Consider the following 15,321-nt stretch of genomic DNA (forward strand, 5'->3'; position numbering starts at 1 on the left):
TCAAACTCCCTTGTCAATGACTCATTTTACATATTCTAGCCCAGTTTATACCCTCTGCTACATGCCAGTATCATATATCATACTTGAACATGTTTGTCTTCAGTTCTTTGTTTTTAGAGATGTATTGAAACATCTTCAGTCAAAATATTTGATCAAATTGATAAATAAATACAAGTACAGAGATCTGTCCATAATGCTGAAATAACCAAATATTAAAAGATTAAACTTCTGTGTATTTAACTTCAGACCTGCTCTTTGCATCATTTGAATGAAGCTTTAAATACAACAAATACCATAAAATATGCTCAATTTTATAATGAGTGATATTAGATTAGATTATAAATAACACCAAGAAATTTGACTTTCTTGAACATGGTAATAAATAAGCAGACAAAAGTACAAAATGGCTCCCACTGTGATTTATTTACATTTAAATAAGCTAAACAGAGATGAATTTATTGCACATATTAAAGTTGGTTTGAGTCCTCCAGCTTTGTCTAGCTGAAAGTCCTATCCATGGCTCTGGTACTTTATCCTTGGTTTTGTCAGTCGTGTCCTTCCTAGCTCCTTGGTGCTACCTTTTCCTGCTCCTCCGACTCCTCGGACAAACAACACCAGTCTGGGAGTCTCCCTGTCTGTAGGTAAGCGTCTCGGGAAATGGACTTACTGGGCAGTGTCTCCAGAGCTCCCAACAGAGCTCCTAAAAATAGCCACAAAAAAAATTACCTCACAAATCTGTTAACCATAGTCCTACACCTATAATGAAATAAGATCACATGGTACTAAATTTTCACATTGCAAGTAGAAATCGATATGCACTATTCAGCAACTTGTATTTAAAAATCAAAGTCTCCTTATCACATCTCGTGAAGAGACATCGATAGCCAAATATGATGTTTCTTTTCAACAATTACAGATGTTTTTGTATTGTCAATTCACAGACCAATTTCACAAGGTTTTTACTTAGTATCCCATCCCCATACCTCCCAGCCAGCTGACGCAGTTTTCCTTGGCTGGTAGTTTGTGGAACTTAAACAGCTTGATGGACAGCTCGTTCTGATACTTGTTGTTCTTTAGCAGGTGATACAACTCTACACACAGTCGATGATGGAAGCCTGGCAACATGGAGGTGCCTCCTATGATGACAATGTTCTCTGCTAGGTCCCTTCTCATGTCGATAGGAGACTGCAAATATAAGTCGTGGGATGACATTCCCAAACTTGTCTACCTTTATATTAAGGAAAGAAATACTTTTCAGGATCGTACATTTTTTTTACCTCTGAAAATGTTTCGTGATCGATCTTCATTCAGAGACAAAAAACAGGTACATCTTACTAGCAGATTTCAAGTCAAATTTGAGTACCGTTCATGTTTTACATTATTAATTAATTAAAAAACAATGTAATTTTGCATTTCAAAAATACATGTATGATGCATTTCTCACATTGATAATGGCATCCAGGATTATGGTAGAAATGGACTGTTGTTCATTATCTTGCTCAAATAAAACTTCACAACTATGCTCCCTGAAACACCAAACAATAGTTTATAATGAACTTTGACAACAATTTAAAACTCTATTGCCATAATCAAACTTTGAAGCACAACAAGGGCATTACTTTGGTTCATAATATCCGCTATGAAATATATTTGTGAAGCAGTATATATGTCACATGTTTTATTGAGTAGAAACATTGAAGAATTTAAGATGATCTATTTATCTCATACCAATTACTTTTGATTTTCTGTTACTGATGTACATTTAGATTACTGTTACTGATATACATTTAGATTTCTGTTACTGATGTACACTTAGATTACTGTTACTGATATACATTTAGATTACTGTTACTGATATACATTTAGATTACTGTTACTGATGTACATTTAGATTACTGTTACTGAAATACATTTAGATTACTGTTACTGATATTTACTGATATACATTTAGATTACTGTTACTGATTTACATTTAGATTAATGTTACTGATATACATTTAGATTACTGTTACTGATGTACATTTAGATTACTGTTACTGATGTACATTTAGATTTCTGTTACTGATATACATTTAGATTTTTGTTACTGATATACATTTAGATTTCTGTTACTGATATTTACTGATATACATTTAGATTTCTGTAACCGATATACATTTAGATTTCTGTCACTGATGTACATTTAGATTACTGTTACTGATATACATTTATATTACTGTTACTGATATGCATTTAGATTTCTGTCACTGATATACATTTAGATTTCTGTAACTGATGCACATTTAGATTACTGTTACTGATATACATTTAGATTACTGTTACTGATATACATTTAGATTTCTGTTACTGATATTTACTGATATGCATTTAGATTACTGTTACTGATATACATTTAGATTACTGTTACTGATTTACATTTAGATTACTGTTACTGATATACATTTAGATTACTGTTACTGATGTACATTTAGATTACTGTTACTGATATACATTTAGATTTCTGTTACTGATATACATTTAGATTTTTGTTACTGATATACATTTAGATTTCTGTTACTGATATTTACTGATATACATTTAGATTTCTGTAACCGATATACATTTAGATTTCTGTCACTGATGTACATTTAGATTACTGTTACTGATATACATTTATATTACTGTTACTGATATTTACTGATATACATTTAGATTTTTGTTACTGATATACATTTAGATTTCTGTTACTGATATTTACTGATATACATTTAGATTTCTGTAACTGATGTACATTTAGATTACTGTTACTGATATACATTTAGATTACTGTTACTGATATACATTTAGATTTTTGTTACTGATATACATTTAGATTTCTGTTACTGACATTTACTGATATACATTTAGATTTCTGTAACCGATATACATTTAGATTTCTGTAACTGATGTACATTTAGATTACTGTTACTGATATACATTTATATTACTGTTACTGATATACATTTAGATTTCTGTCACTGATATACATTTAGATTTCTGTCACTGATGTACATTTAGATTACTGTTACTGATATACATTTAGATTACTGTTACTGATATACATTTAGATTTCTGTAACTGATGTACATTTAGATTACTGTTACTGATATACATTTAGATTACTTTTACTGATATACATTTAGATTACTTTTACTGATATACATTTAGATTACTGTTACTGATTAGATTACAGTAACTGATATACATTTAGATATTTCTGTTACTGATTAGATTTCTGTTACTGATATACATTTAGATTACTGTTACTGATATACATTTAGATTACTGTTACTGATATACATTTAGATTTCTGTAACTGATAATACATTTAGATTTCTGTCACTGATATACATTTAGATTTACGAGAAGTTGAGGACACTTGATACAAACAAAAAATGGATGCATGGGTTGATATAAATATGTTTTGGTTTAGTTTAGTTGTAATAATGAATGATTTAAGTACTAATACGAAATTCCAACAAAAAACAAGAGGTACTGTGAGCAATGCTCACTAAGAATACTCCCCGCTTACTTCAATCTCCCAAAGGGTGTTGGTAATAGGTATAAACTACCTCTTTTCTGAGTGTAAAAAACAAATGGCATGACAAACCGAACCATATTGCTACTTCGATGTCCAGTGCGCGTGGCCTTTGACCTTTTGACCCAAAAATCGATAGGGAACATCTTCATCCCATGGGTAGTCCATATGTATGATATGGTGACTGTAGGTGGAAAGGATAATGCTTTAGAGCCCGGAAACCATATTGCTACTTCAATGTCCAGTGTGCTTGACCTTTGGACCCCAAAATCGATAGGGAACATCTTCATCCCATGGGTAGTCCATATGTATGATATGGTGACTGTAGGTGGAAAGGATAATGCTTTAGAGCCCGGAAACCATATTGCTACTTCAATGTCCAGTGTGCTTGACCTTTGGACCCCAAAATCGATAGGGAACATCTTCATCCCATGGGTAGTCCATATGTATGATATGGTGACTGTAGGTGGAAAGGATAACACTTTAGAGCCCGGAAACCATATTGCTACTTCGATGTCCAGTGCGCTTGACCTTTGACCTTTTGACCCCAAAATCGATAGGGAACATCTTCATCCCATGGGTAGTCCATATATATGATATGGTGACGGTAGGTGGAAAGGATAATGCTTTAGAGCCCGGAAACCATTGCATCTACAGACAGACGGACAGACAACCCGATTCCAGTATACCCCCCCACCCCCCATAACTTGTTGCGGGGGGTATAATAAGGGATTTGTAAATGCTTAATGATGTTTGAAAGATGAAATATATTATCCCTCCCTCCATAAATCAATATAAATTTTACACACTCTTTTGAACTTAATTCGGATATATCATGGAAAATTGCATTCCATATGGTAAATTGAATTCATTTCACTTATAAAAGTATAAATTCAGTTTTCATTATTTTTGAAAAAAGTTTGTGCACAACAACCAAATATACCTATATCCAATGAGTGTTCAATAAAATCCTAATTTACTCAATTGGTAATATACACCACATATATGAGTACATCTACGTATATCTCATTAATTCAGATCACATTATGATCCATTTCAGAATGACAAGGTTTGTAAACCAATAAATTGCATTACTTGAAATTTAGAAATGTAACACTTATAGACAAACAAAAGAAATTTTGTGACAATATCAAGATATCATCTGATATATAACTGATTAGAAATGACATTGACATCCACCATTTTCTTAATTTATGTTGTTGATATTTTGTGTGGTTTTCTCTATGATGTGATTGTTTACCTGATGGCCCCATTCACCAGCAGCAGACGATCGCCATCTAGTGGATAATTCACACCTGGGGGTAGTGAGGGGAGCTAACCAGCATAAAAAAAGAAAAAATGTTAAAATCAAATTTAAGAAATAGTAAATTTTATTGAGGCTAGTAAAATAAATTAGTGAAGACTTGAACCTTGGACGGGTCTTCCCCACGCTGGAGGACCCTGTGTATTTGGCTGGCACGTTGCAAGTTCGTTACAAAACAGCATCTTACTGCAAAAGAGATTTTAAAAATTGCATTATGTGTCTCAATCTAATCAATATTAGATCCTTTGATTTGTTCAACAATTTCGCTACACATGGGATCCTTGTGTTGTGAATAAAACTTGTGGATAGGATTTAATCTGAATCAGTATAACATTATTACACCCCTCTGTACAGATACCCAGCAAAGTACCCGATATTTAAATCTTTTATATCAGTTACTTGCTTTGTAAACTGTTATTTTTTAAGTCGCACAAAGTTTTTCTTCTACCACTAACTTTAAAGTCCTATTTCAAAACCATATCTTATATAGCCTGCTTATCATATTCCAAATCTTTGAAACCACTTATACAATTTTTAGATTGTTTAGTTTTATAGTTAAAACATACACAACATTCCTGACATTTCCTTTAAAATTATTTTTTTTCATTTCCTCGATATAAAAACTTCTTGTATGATTTCCGAAAGAGGTTTAAATTCTATATTGTAGTAATGTTGCCATACTTTGTACATCGGCCTGGGTAAATTCTATATTGTAGTAATGTTACCATACTTTGTATATAGGCCTGGGTAAATTCTATATTGTAGTAATGTTGCCATACTTTGTATATCGGCCTGGGTAAATTCTATATTATAGTAATGTTGCCATACTTTGTATATAGGCCTGGGTAAATTCTATATTGTAGTAATGTTACCATACTTTGTATATAGGCCTGGGTAAATTCTATATTGTAGTAATGTTACCATTGTATATAGGCCTGGGTAAATTCTATATTGTAGTAATGTTGCCATTGTATATAGGCCTGGGTAAATTCTATATTGTAGTAATGTTACCATTGTATATAGGCCTGGGTAAATTCTATATTGTAGTAATGTTACCATACTTTGTATATAGACCTGGGTAAATTCTATATTATAGTAATGTTGCCATACTTTGTACATCGGCCTGGGTAAATTCTATATTGTAGTAATGTTACCATACATTGTATATAGGCCTGGGTAAATTTTATATTGTAGTAATGTTACCATTGTATATAGGCCTGGGTAAATTCTATATTAATGTTGCCATACTTTGTATATAGGCCTGGGTAAATTCTATATTGTAGTAATGTTGCCATTGTATATAGGCCTGGGTAAATTCTATATTGTAGTAATGTTACCATACTTTGTATATAGGCCTGGGTAAATTCTATATTGTAGTAATGTTACCATTGTATATAGGCCTGGGTAAATTCTATATTGTAGTAATGTTACCATACTTTGTACATCGGCCTGGGTAAATTCTATATTGTAGTAATGTTACCATACTTTGTATATAGACCTGGGTAAATTCTATATTGTAGTAATGTTACCATACTTTGTACATCGGCCTGGGTAAATTCTATATTGTAGTAATGTTACCATACTTTGTATATAGGCCTGGGTAAATTCTATATTGTAGTAATGTTACCATACTTTGTACATCGGCCTGGGTAAATTCTATATTGTAGTAATGTTACCATACTTTGTATATAGACCTGGGTAAATTCTATATTGTAGTAATGTTACCATACTTTGTACATCGGCCTGGGTAAATTCTATATTGTAGTAATGTTACCATACATTGTATATAGGCCTGGGTAAATTCTATATTGTAGTAATGTTACCATTGTATATAGGCCTGGGTAAATTCTATATTGTAGTAATGTTACCATTGTATATAGGCCTGGGTAAATTCTATATTGTGGTAATGTTACCATTGTATATAGGCCTGGGTAGCTCTGCGATTAGATCACCTAACAAAAAATGCAATGGTCCCGGGTGCGATCCCCAATTTTTCTCCCTTTTTTGCTAAAATAACTTTGAAATGTCCATATATATATACACAACCTTCAGTAATACATAAACACTTACTTTATATTTTTACTTGCAAGAATCAGGAACTATCAAAATATGCCAACTCTGAAAGAATAATGCTAATATACCCAAAGATTTTTGTTGTTGAAGAAATGAGATAGAATGCAAGTGAATTGTACGTACTAATGTCACAAAAAATAATACATTATTGAGAAAAATCATGTACATGTATGTCCTTAAATAATCTCAAGGGCTTAATTTCTATGATATTGCTAATGTACATGCCTTATCTTCTAAACACTTTTATTTTTCCTTAATTTTGGTCCACAAGCATTTACTATAAAATAAAATTTTAAAAATGTGCAACTTCTATTGGTGCTAGAGATGAGAAATTCCATCCAATAGCCTTAAACTAACCACAATTATTAATATTGTATATCAAATTTATTTTCATAGTGACCAAACTTCACAATTGGAAACTGGTATTTCTGTGGCTGGTGATTTTACAAAACAAGAGGTACTGTGAGCAATGCTCACTAAAAATACCCCCCCCCCCCTTACCCCAATCTCCCAAAGGGTGTTGTTAATACATAGATATAAATTACCTCTTTCCTGAGTGTAAAAATATGGTATGCCTTTGTAGAAGAAAATGGAAGATATAGTCCGAACACAAATCCATGGTATAAACCTATAATTTTGACCTTGAGATCAAAGGTCAAAGTTATAAAGAGGTCATGAATGTACATGACACATAGTCTCATGGTGATACACCCATGTCTTATGGTATGACTATGTCAAAACCCTATAATCAATTTTGACCTTGAGGTCAAAGTTCAAGGTCATATAGAGGTCATGAAGGTACCCGACACATCGTCTCATGGCGATACACTCATGTGTCAAATATGGTATGCCTATGTCAGAGAACAAAAAAGTCATGGCCCTGACATGAATCCATTGTAAAAACCTTTAATTTTGACCTTGAGGTCAAGGTCATATGGAGGTCATGAAGGTACATGACACATCATCTCATGGTGATACACTCATGTGTCAAATATGGTATGCCTATGTCAAAGAACAAAGAAGTTATGGCCCGGACACAAATCTGGAGACAGACAGACGGACAGACAGTCGTGTTTATTTATATGTTCCCAAGAAATTACTTGTTATTTCCTCCAACAACCAGCATTCAATCTAGACAATATATTGTTTCTTCATGGGCCCAATTTTAAAACTTCGGAACGTCTAATGACATGCTGTTTGTACATGTTTTAAGTGATTATTATCATTTTGCTTAGTTTTTCGTACAAAACTAACATTAATATATATAGCTGACCATGGGTATGATGCATGTGACCCAAATTGGCCATTACGCATGCGTCTACATTTAATTCGAATTAGATTCGCTTAGCGTTCACACGGAGCTAATGCGAAGTAAATTTAATTCGCATTAAATCGCGACGTCAATTTTAATTCGAAGTAAACTAATGCGCATCAAAATCTCCGTGTGAATGCAGTTCAGATTTAATTCGCATTAACTTACGTTTAATGCGAATTAAACTCTTCGTGTGAACGAGGCATAAGTACAAACAAATGATAAGCACACATGTCACTACTGCTGTATCTAAGAAAATTCACGAGAAGTCCCTTCATTCATTTGAGTAGAGATCAGAATTACTATGATTTACTGGGAAACCCTCTTTTATGTTAATATACCTTTAACATCTTCCAGTATTTCTTCATCTAAGCAATCTGAAATAAAAATGAGAGTTTAATTTGATAATAAAAAAACCTGTTACCTTAACTGTGTGTCATTCAATTTGTCTGCACACTGTAGTGGGTGTTAATCAGCACAAACAATTAAGGAGTGAATAATTCAATTCTAGTTGCAACATGCAATTTGATTGGCTACATGGCATTTATCGAAATGATATATATATATAAATTTGTTTACCATTTAAACCCCCTTTACATAGATCTCTCAACAAAGTTTCAATGATCAACCAACCCCAACCTCTTCATGATTTCCCAGAGATCTCCACTGTCTCCTAAAAGTTTTCACTCTGCCTGTCACAGTCTCTGAATGATCATAAAGATAAGCAGTCTCTCAAAGATTGGCCAAAGAGTGCAGAAATATTGCCCAGTGATCACTGAGATCACCCAATCATCTCTAATGTCTTTGCAATATCTGCACTCTGCAATCTCTATTAATCTTCTAGTGATCTCACTTGATCAGATATTAAATGAAGACTGTTGGAGACCACCACAGAAAGCTATATATATCCATCCATCAACTGCATGATTTATCAGTGTGAGCTCAACAATCTTCACAGATAATCATGAAATGTGGTATCCTCAATTTTTCATCACATAATCATCTCCCTTGATGTTTACACTGAAACTTTTTGATGTTCAGAGATCACTGAGAGATATTGGGCAAGTCTTAAATCACCTAAAGAGCTCCAAGTGTGCAAAGGACCTCTGCCATATGACATTTGAGAATGATGTTGTAATACAGATTTTTAAGGTCTTTCTTTAATCATACTGCTCTATGTCATTATAAGATTACATTTGAGTAAAAATTTGCTGATAAATTCATGCTATGTATACAATTACGACATCAATGGGGAAATAATTTCTAACTAATTGTATCTTGTTACCTTAATCCAAGAATTTCTGTGTACATGTGAGGGATATACAATATATAAGAAGTTTTAAACTAGCTGTGTAAGAAATAACACAGATCACCAACACATCACGAGAATGCCCAGGTAACCAAATAAATTTATCGTGCATTCTCATGTGTTGGTGATTTGGTTTTTTTTTAAGTTTATACTTTTGAATCCAGACCCTGTTGAATACCACATGGTATCCGCTCGTGAGAATCTTTCGCAAATTAAACCTTGTCTTTAGTTGTGTAAGTGTCGGAAGTCCCAGGTAATGAGTTTTACAGGTCCTTATGAAACATGGTTACAAGTCTTTTTCACATGATTCTTACACCGTTCCTAGTGTGGAGTTTTTAATGGGGCTTGACCAGGAGATTTTATGAGGCTTGACAGAAAACAAAACCTAATTAGGGATTTTTTATGGGGCTTGATGGGATTACCAAATCTAGTTTAGGAATTTTTTAATGGGATTTACAGTGAATTACAAAAGACCCATTGAGTTTTCAATTGCCTGCTGGATTGATCAATAGATAGCAAAGTATCACATTTGGTCTGAATTTAGGTCACAAAGTTACTCAAGCGTAGATTGCTTTTACAGGTAAATCTGAGTTGATTTCAGTGTCTTTTGCAGCTATTTCCCCATTAGTTTTTTTTAAAGTGAACATCAATTAAATCAAATTTAAATATATTTCTCTCTCAAATATACATTTCATTACTTTAACATGTTTAAGTAAAAAAAAGGTGCACTCTCTTTTTCACTGTAATGGGATACTACTTAGATTAAGTTTGTATGGTGTTTGACAGAATTTAATGCAACACCACCTGATTAGTACTTTTTTATGGGGATTTACAGAACATGATGCCTAGTTTAGAATTTTTATGGGGTTTGATTGAACTCCATATTTGGTTTGGGATTTTTATGGGGCACATACCTTATTACTGATGGGACACTATACTGCAGTAAAAAATTTTGCACTGTACATGGTTAAGAGTTTTTAAGGGGCTTGACTGGATATTATACCTGGGTAAGAGTTTTTAAAGTGCTTGACGGGACACCATACCTAGTTAGGAGTTTTAGGCAGCTTCACGGGGCACTGTACCTGTTTGGGAGTTTTAGGCGGCTTCACGGGGCACTGTACATGTTTGGGAGTTTTAGGGGGCTTGACTGGTTATTATACCTAGTTAGAAGTTGTTGTTTTGGAAGGGGGGGGGGGGCTTGATGGGGCACCAAACCACCTGGTCAGGAATATTTGACGGGGCACTGTACCTGGTTAGGAGTTCTTATGGGGCTTGACTGGTTATTATACCTAGTTAAAACTTGGGTTTTGGGGGGAAGGGGGGGGGGGGGGGGGGCGCTGGATGGGGCACCGTACCTGGTAACAAGGACAGGGGTTGTTCTTCCTCACTCCCTGTTGTGATTTTCCCGACCTCTTTCAGTTGAGATTCTATCCTCCTGCACATTAAAAAAAAATCACAATAATGATTATGCTACTTATCAAATATAAGATATGAAGTACATTTTCTTGATCCAGTTATTACAACATAAAGCAAAATTTCTCTTGAATACAGTCACATAAGTCATATTCATTGAATTTTCACTGAAATATTAAATATTTTATTATCCGAATCCTTTCACAAAATAACAAATCACACGTGCAACATGAACTGTAGAATTAACCCAGGCCAAAATCAGTGTGTCGCTCAAAGGCTGACAAAATATGCTGCAATAGCTGAAATGTAATTTACATAAATCAACTGCAGCAAGTCGAGTGTAGGATTTTACTAGACTGTCTGCTAGCACCTGTTTTTTAACATTCACACAAGGAAACAATGATTGAATATTGTTTAACGTCCCTCTCGAGAATATTTCACTCATATGGAGACGTCACCACTGCCGGTGAAGGGCTGCAAAATTTGGGCCTATGTTCGGCGCTTATGGCCTTTGAGCAGGGAGGGATCTTGATTGTGCCACACCTGCTGTGACACGGGACCTCAGTTTTTGTGGTCTCATCCGAAGGACCGCCCCATTTAGTCACCTTCTACGACAAGCAAGGGGTACTGAAGACCTATTCTAACCTGGATCCCCACGGGATAAAAAAAACAATGCATTTTGCTGACCAAATTGAATGACATGCCAGCTACTGTTGTGCATTTTGTCAGCTGTCAAATTCAGTAAGTCACTGGTTTACAGGAGACAAACTTTCCAAACCTACTTGTGAATAGATTTCCCTCCTAGAGGCACACTCTGTATGGCTTTTATGACAGGTATTCCCTCGTACACCTAAAGGACGATATAAAATATAACGTACAATTCTTTACATACAGAAACAAACTCATGATTGATATAGATTAACACCATGATTCCAAACATATTGTAGGGAGTTGGGTTTTATGTAAATATAAAGTGTATCCTGTGAGGAAATATCTTTGATCCACTTATTTATAAAAGATCTTTATTTCTAAAACAAAAAAACTGCCAATTTCAATCAATCAAAAACCATGACTGTGCCCCTTTAATATTGGACAAGTGATTTTCCAAAATAAAGTTTAAGAAACTGACCAGTCCCAACTATTAAAGGAGCTGATGTCGGTCAGTCTGCCAGAATTTTAATCATGGACAGACATAATTTCAAGCCCTGTCCCCACCAGTTGAACTATGTACTTACTGGTAGAACTATAGTCTCATTGTAACCAACATCAACCACCAGCCCTGTGTTGGTTCCAAGTCCCAACAAACAATTAACTTGTCCGACAGCAAACAACACCGAAGAGGCCTGATAGAAAGAAATATAGAAATTCATGTTGAAAGCAAGCACTGGTACATGGATTACAAGTGTGCAGGTTCTTCATCTAATAACAAATTCTGATATAGATAAAGACGCTTTTGAATTCATCTTGATCTTAATTTTGTCTCTTAATTTTGAATAGAATAATGATATAAGTAAATTCTCAAGTAGATGTACATATATATCTTCTGTACCTCAAAGTGTTTGAAAAGAACTTTGGCAAGAGTATCTCGAAATGCTGAAGGGCACAGTATTGATTCACAAATCACAACCCGTCTGTCTTTTGCATTTACAAGCAAATGTCTATCAAATACAAAAACATGAAATTTAATTTTTGATAAAGAATAAAAGGTACTCTTATATCTGAAACGGCTCATTAACAAAAAAGCTTTAAAATACCTGAACTGTATCTCACCTAAAATACAGATTAAATAAGAAGTCTTTCAGATTTTCATACAGTTGATCTGTAGTCTCGAATTCCCATAATTTTTCAATCTGCACAAAAAGCACAATATTATAACAAGTATGTTAACTATCTTAACTATCATTCTATAAAAAGACAAGAGGCCCAGGGGCCTTATAGGTCACCTGAGTATCATGTAACAACCTTCCAATGTTTGAATTAGGTTTGTGTTTAAATATAAGAATTTTACTTTTGGATGGAAGAAACATTGAATAGCTATGTGGTCAGCCCCGCCTTTGCACCAGAACCCCTGACCCAGGGGCCATAAATTTCAGTTTTGAAAGAAGCATCTTTGATCATCATTATCATACTATTAGTTTGTCTACTTAATACCCAGCAGCAGAGGAGAAGATTTTCAAAGAAATAAAATGCATTTTCACTATATGATCAATAGGGCCCCATCCTAATACCAGAACCCCTGACCCAGGGGCCAGGAATTTCACAATTTTGAAAGAGGCATCCTTGCTCATCATAACCATGCTATTGGTTTGTCTACTTAATACCCAAGGACAGAGAAGAAGATTTTCAAAGAAATAATGCATTTTCACTATATGACTTATAGAGCCCCACCCTAGCACCAGAACCCCTGATCCAGGGGCCATGAATTTCACAATTTTTAACAAGAGGTACTGTGAGCAATGCTCACTAAGAATACCCCCCGCTTACCCCAATCTCCCAAAGGGTGTTGGTAATAGGTATAAACTACCTCTTTTCTGAGTGTTGCTACTTTGATGTCCAGTGCGCATGACCTTTGACCTTTTGACCCCAAAATCGATAGGGAACATCTTCATCCCATGGGTAGGTAAAACTTCAGTATTATGATCCAAAAGGTATCTAGGAACACAGCATCTCCATGCGATGAAAAAACCCGTTAAAGAATTTAAATGAAAACGATATTGCTACTTTGATGTCCAGTGCACGTGACCTTTGACCTTTTGACCCCAAAATCGATAGGGAACATCTTCATCCCATGGGTAGTCCATATGTATGATATGGTGACTGTAGGTGGAAAGGATAACGCTTTAGAGCCCGGAAACCATATTGCTACTTCGATGTCCAGTGTGCTTGACCTTTGACCCCAAAATCGATAGGGAACATCTTCATCCCATGGGTAGTCCATATATATGATATGGTGATGGTAGGTGGAAAGGATAATGCTTTAGAGCCTGGAAACCATTGCGTCTACGGATGGACAGACGGACGGACAGACGGACAACCTGATTCCAGTATACCCCCCCCACAACTTGTTGCGGGGGGGGGGGGGGGGGGGGGGGGTATAAAGAGGCATCCTTGCTCATCATTACCATGCTATTAGTTTGTCTACTTAATACCCAGAGACAGAGAAGATTTTCAAAGAATTTCTACATTTTCACTATACGACCAATAGAGCCCCACCCTAACACAAGAACCCCTGCCCCAGGGGCCATGAATTTCACAATTTTGGTAGAGGGCTCAATGCTCATTATAATTATACCCACAGTTTGGCTTCTTGATGTCCAGGAGTAAAGAAGAAGATTTTTTAAAATTACACTCATTTTGATGGTTTTTGCCCCACCCCTCAGGCCCCAGGGGGGCAGGGACCACGAATTTCACAATTTTTGTTCCCCTCCACCCACAGATGCTATATGCCAAAATTGGTTGAAATTGGATCAGGGGTTTCAGAGAAGAAGCTGAAAATGTTCAAATGTTAACGCACGACAAACGACGACGGACAAAAACAGATAGCAATAGGTCACCTGAATGAATTCAGGTGACCTAAAAATGAAAACTGCATTATCAAATAAAAAAGATGACAACAATGATATTAATTAAAATTAGACATTTATACAGAAAACTGGTCTAATTGTTAATCAAATATTTTCTCTTTTTTTTCCTTCTTTTTTTTTTTTTTTTTAGAATTTCACACAGGATTCAATACATATGTATGTAATACTCAAATATGACAATAACATACAAGCTTCACACATGTACATTTTTGTTTTATTAGTACAAGTTTAATACCTTTCCTGTTGTCTTGTTTTATCAGTACAAGTTTAATACCTTTCCTGTTGTCTTGTTTTATCAGTACAAGTTTAATACCTTTCCTGTTGTCTTGTTTTATTAGTACAAGTTTAATACCTTTCCTGTTGTCTTGTTTTATCAGTACAAGTTTAATACCTTTCCTGTTGTCTTGTTTTATTAGTACAAGTTTAATACCTTTCCTGTTGTCTTGTTTTTAACATGACTTGGCACAATACATCGTGGACCAGTTTCACCTGCTAATCCACATCTGAACAAAAGAAACAAATTTCATCATAATAACTAGGTCAAATGGGTAAACTTATCTTAAATGGATACCCATTTTATAGCTTCCTCTTAGCTATCTGACATGCTCACTCTATTCTCATTAAGAAATTCCTCAAGCTACCTCTGTTTATGGTGTATTATAATGTCATGTACAGCACTTATTATTCAAATTCAAATTATAGTGGTATTTTATTCTAATTTCAAACAATACACACTGATTAACAGGAGGG

At 34.7% G+C, this 15,321-nt stretch overlaps 1 protein-coding gene across 1 annotated transcript in view; it reads right to left on the minus strand.

The window, feature by feature from the left end:
• Nucleotides 1–403: 403 nt before the first annotated feature.
• The window catches only part of LOC130055004 (protein phosphatase 1 regulatory subunit 37-like), a 61,434-nt gene continuing 46,516 nt past the window's right edge, over nt 404–15,321 (minus strand). The window contains exons 15-26 of the mRNA XM_056166146.1: nt 15,002–15,074; nt 12,758–12,837; nt 12,537–12,645; nt 12,223–12,330; nt 11,770–11,837; nt 10,930–11,009; nt 8,607–8,642; nt 4,987–5,066; nt 4,818–4,891; nt 1,445–1,526; nt 984–1,185; nt 404–700 (exon numbers count right to left, since the gene is read on the minus strand). Coding sequence (XP_056022121.1) covers nt 561–700; nt 984–1,185; nt 1,445–1,526; nt 4,818–4,891; nt 4,987–5,066; nt 8,607–8,642; nt 10,930–11,009; nt 11,770–11,837; nt 12,223–12,330; nt 12,537–12,645; nt 12,758–12,837; nt 15,002–15,074 — 1,132 coding nt within the window. The 3' untranslated portion in view covers nt 404–560. The remainder of the gene's footprint in view (nt 701–983; nt 1,186–1,444; nt 1,527–4,817; nt 4,892–4,986; nt 5,067–8,606; nt 8,643–10,929; nt 11,010–11,769; nt 11,838–12,222; nt 12,331–12,536; nt 12,646–12,757; nt 12,838–15,001; nt 15,075–15,321) is intronic.

This window comes from Ostrea edulis, chromosome 5 (assembly GCF_947568905.1).
Source record: "Ostrea edulis chromosome 5, xbOstEdul1.1, whole genome shotgun sequence".
Lineage (NCBI taxonomy): Eukaryota > Metazoa > Mollusca > Bivalvia > Ostreida > Ostreidae > Ostrea > Ostrea edulis.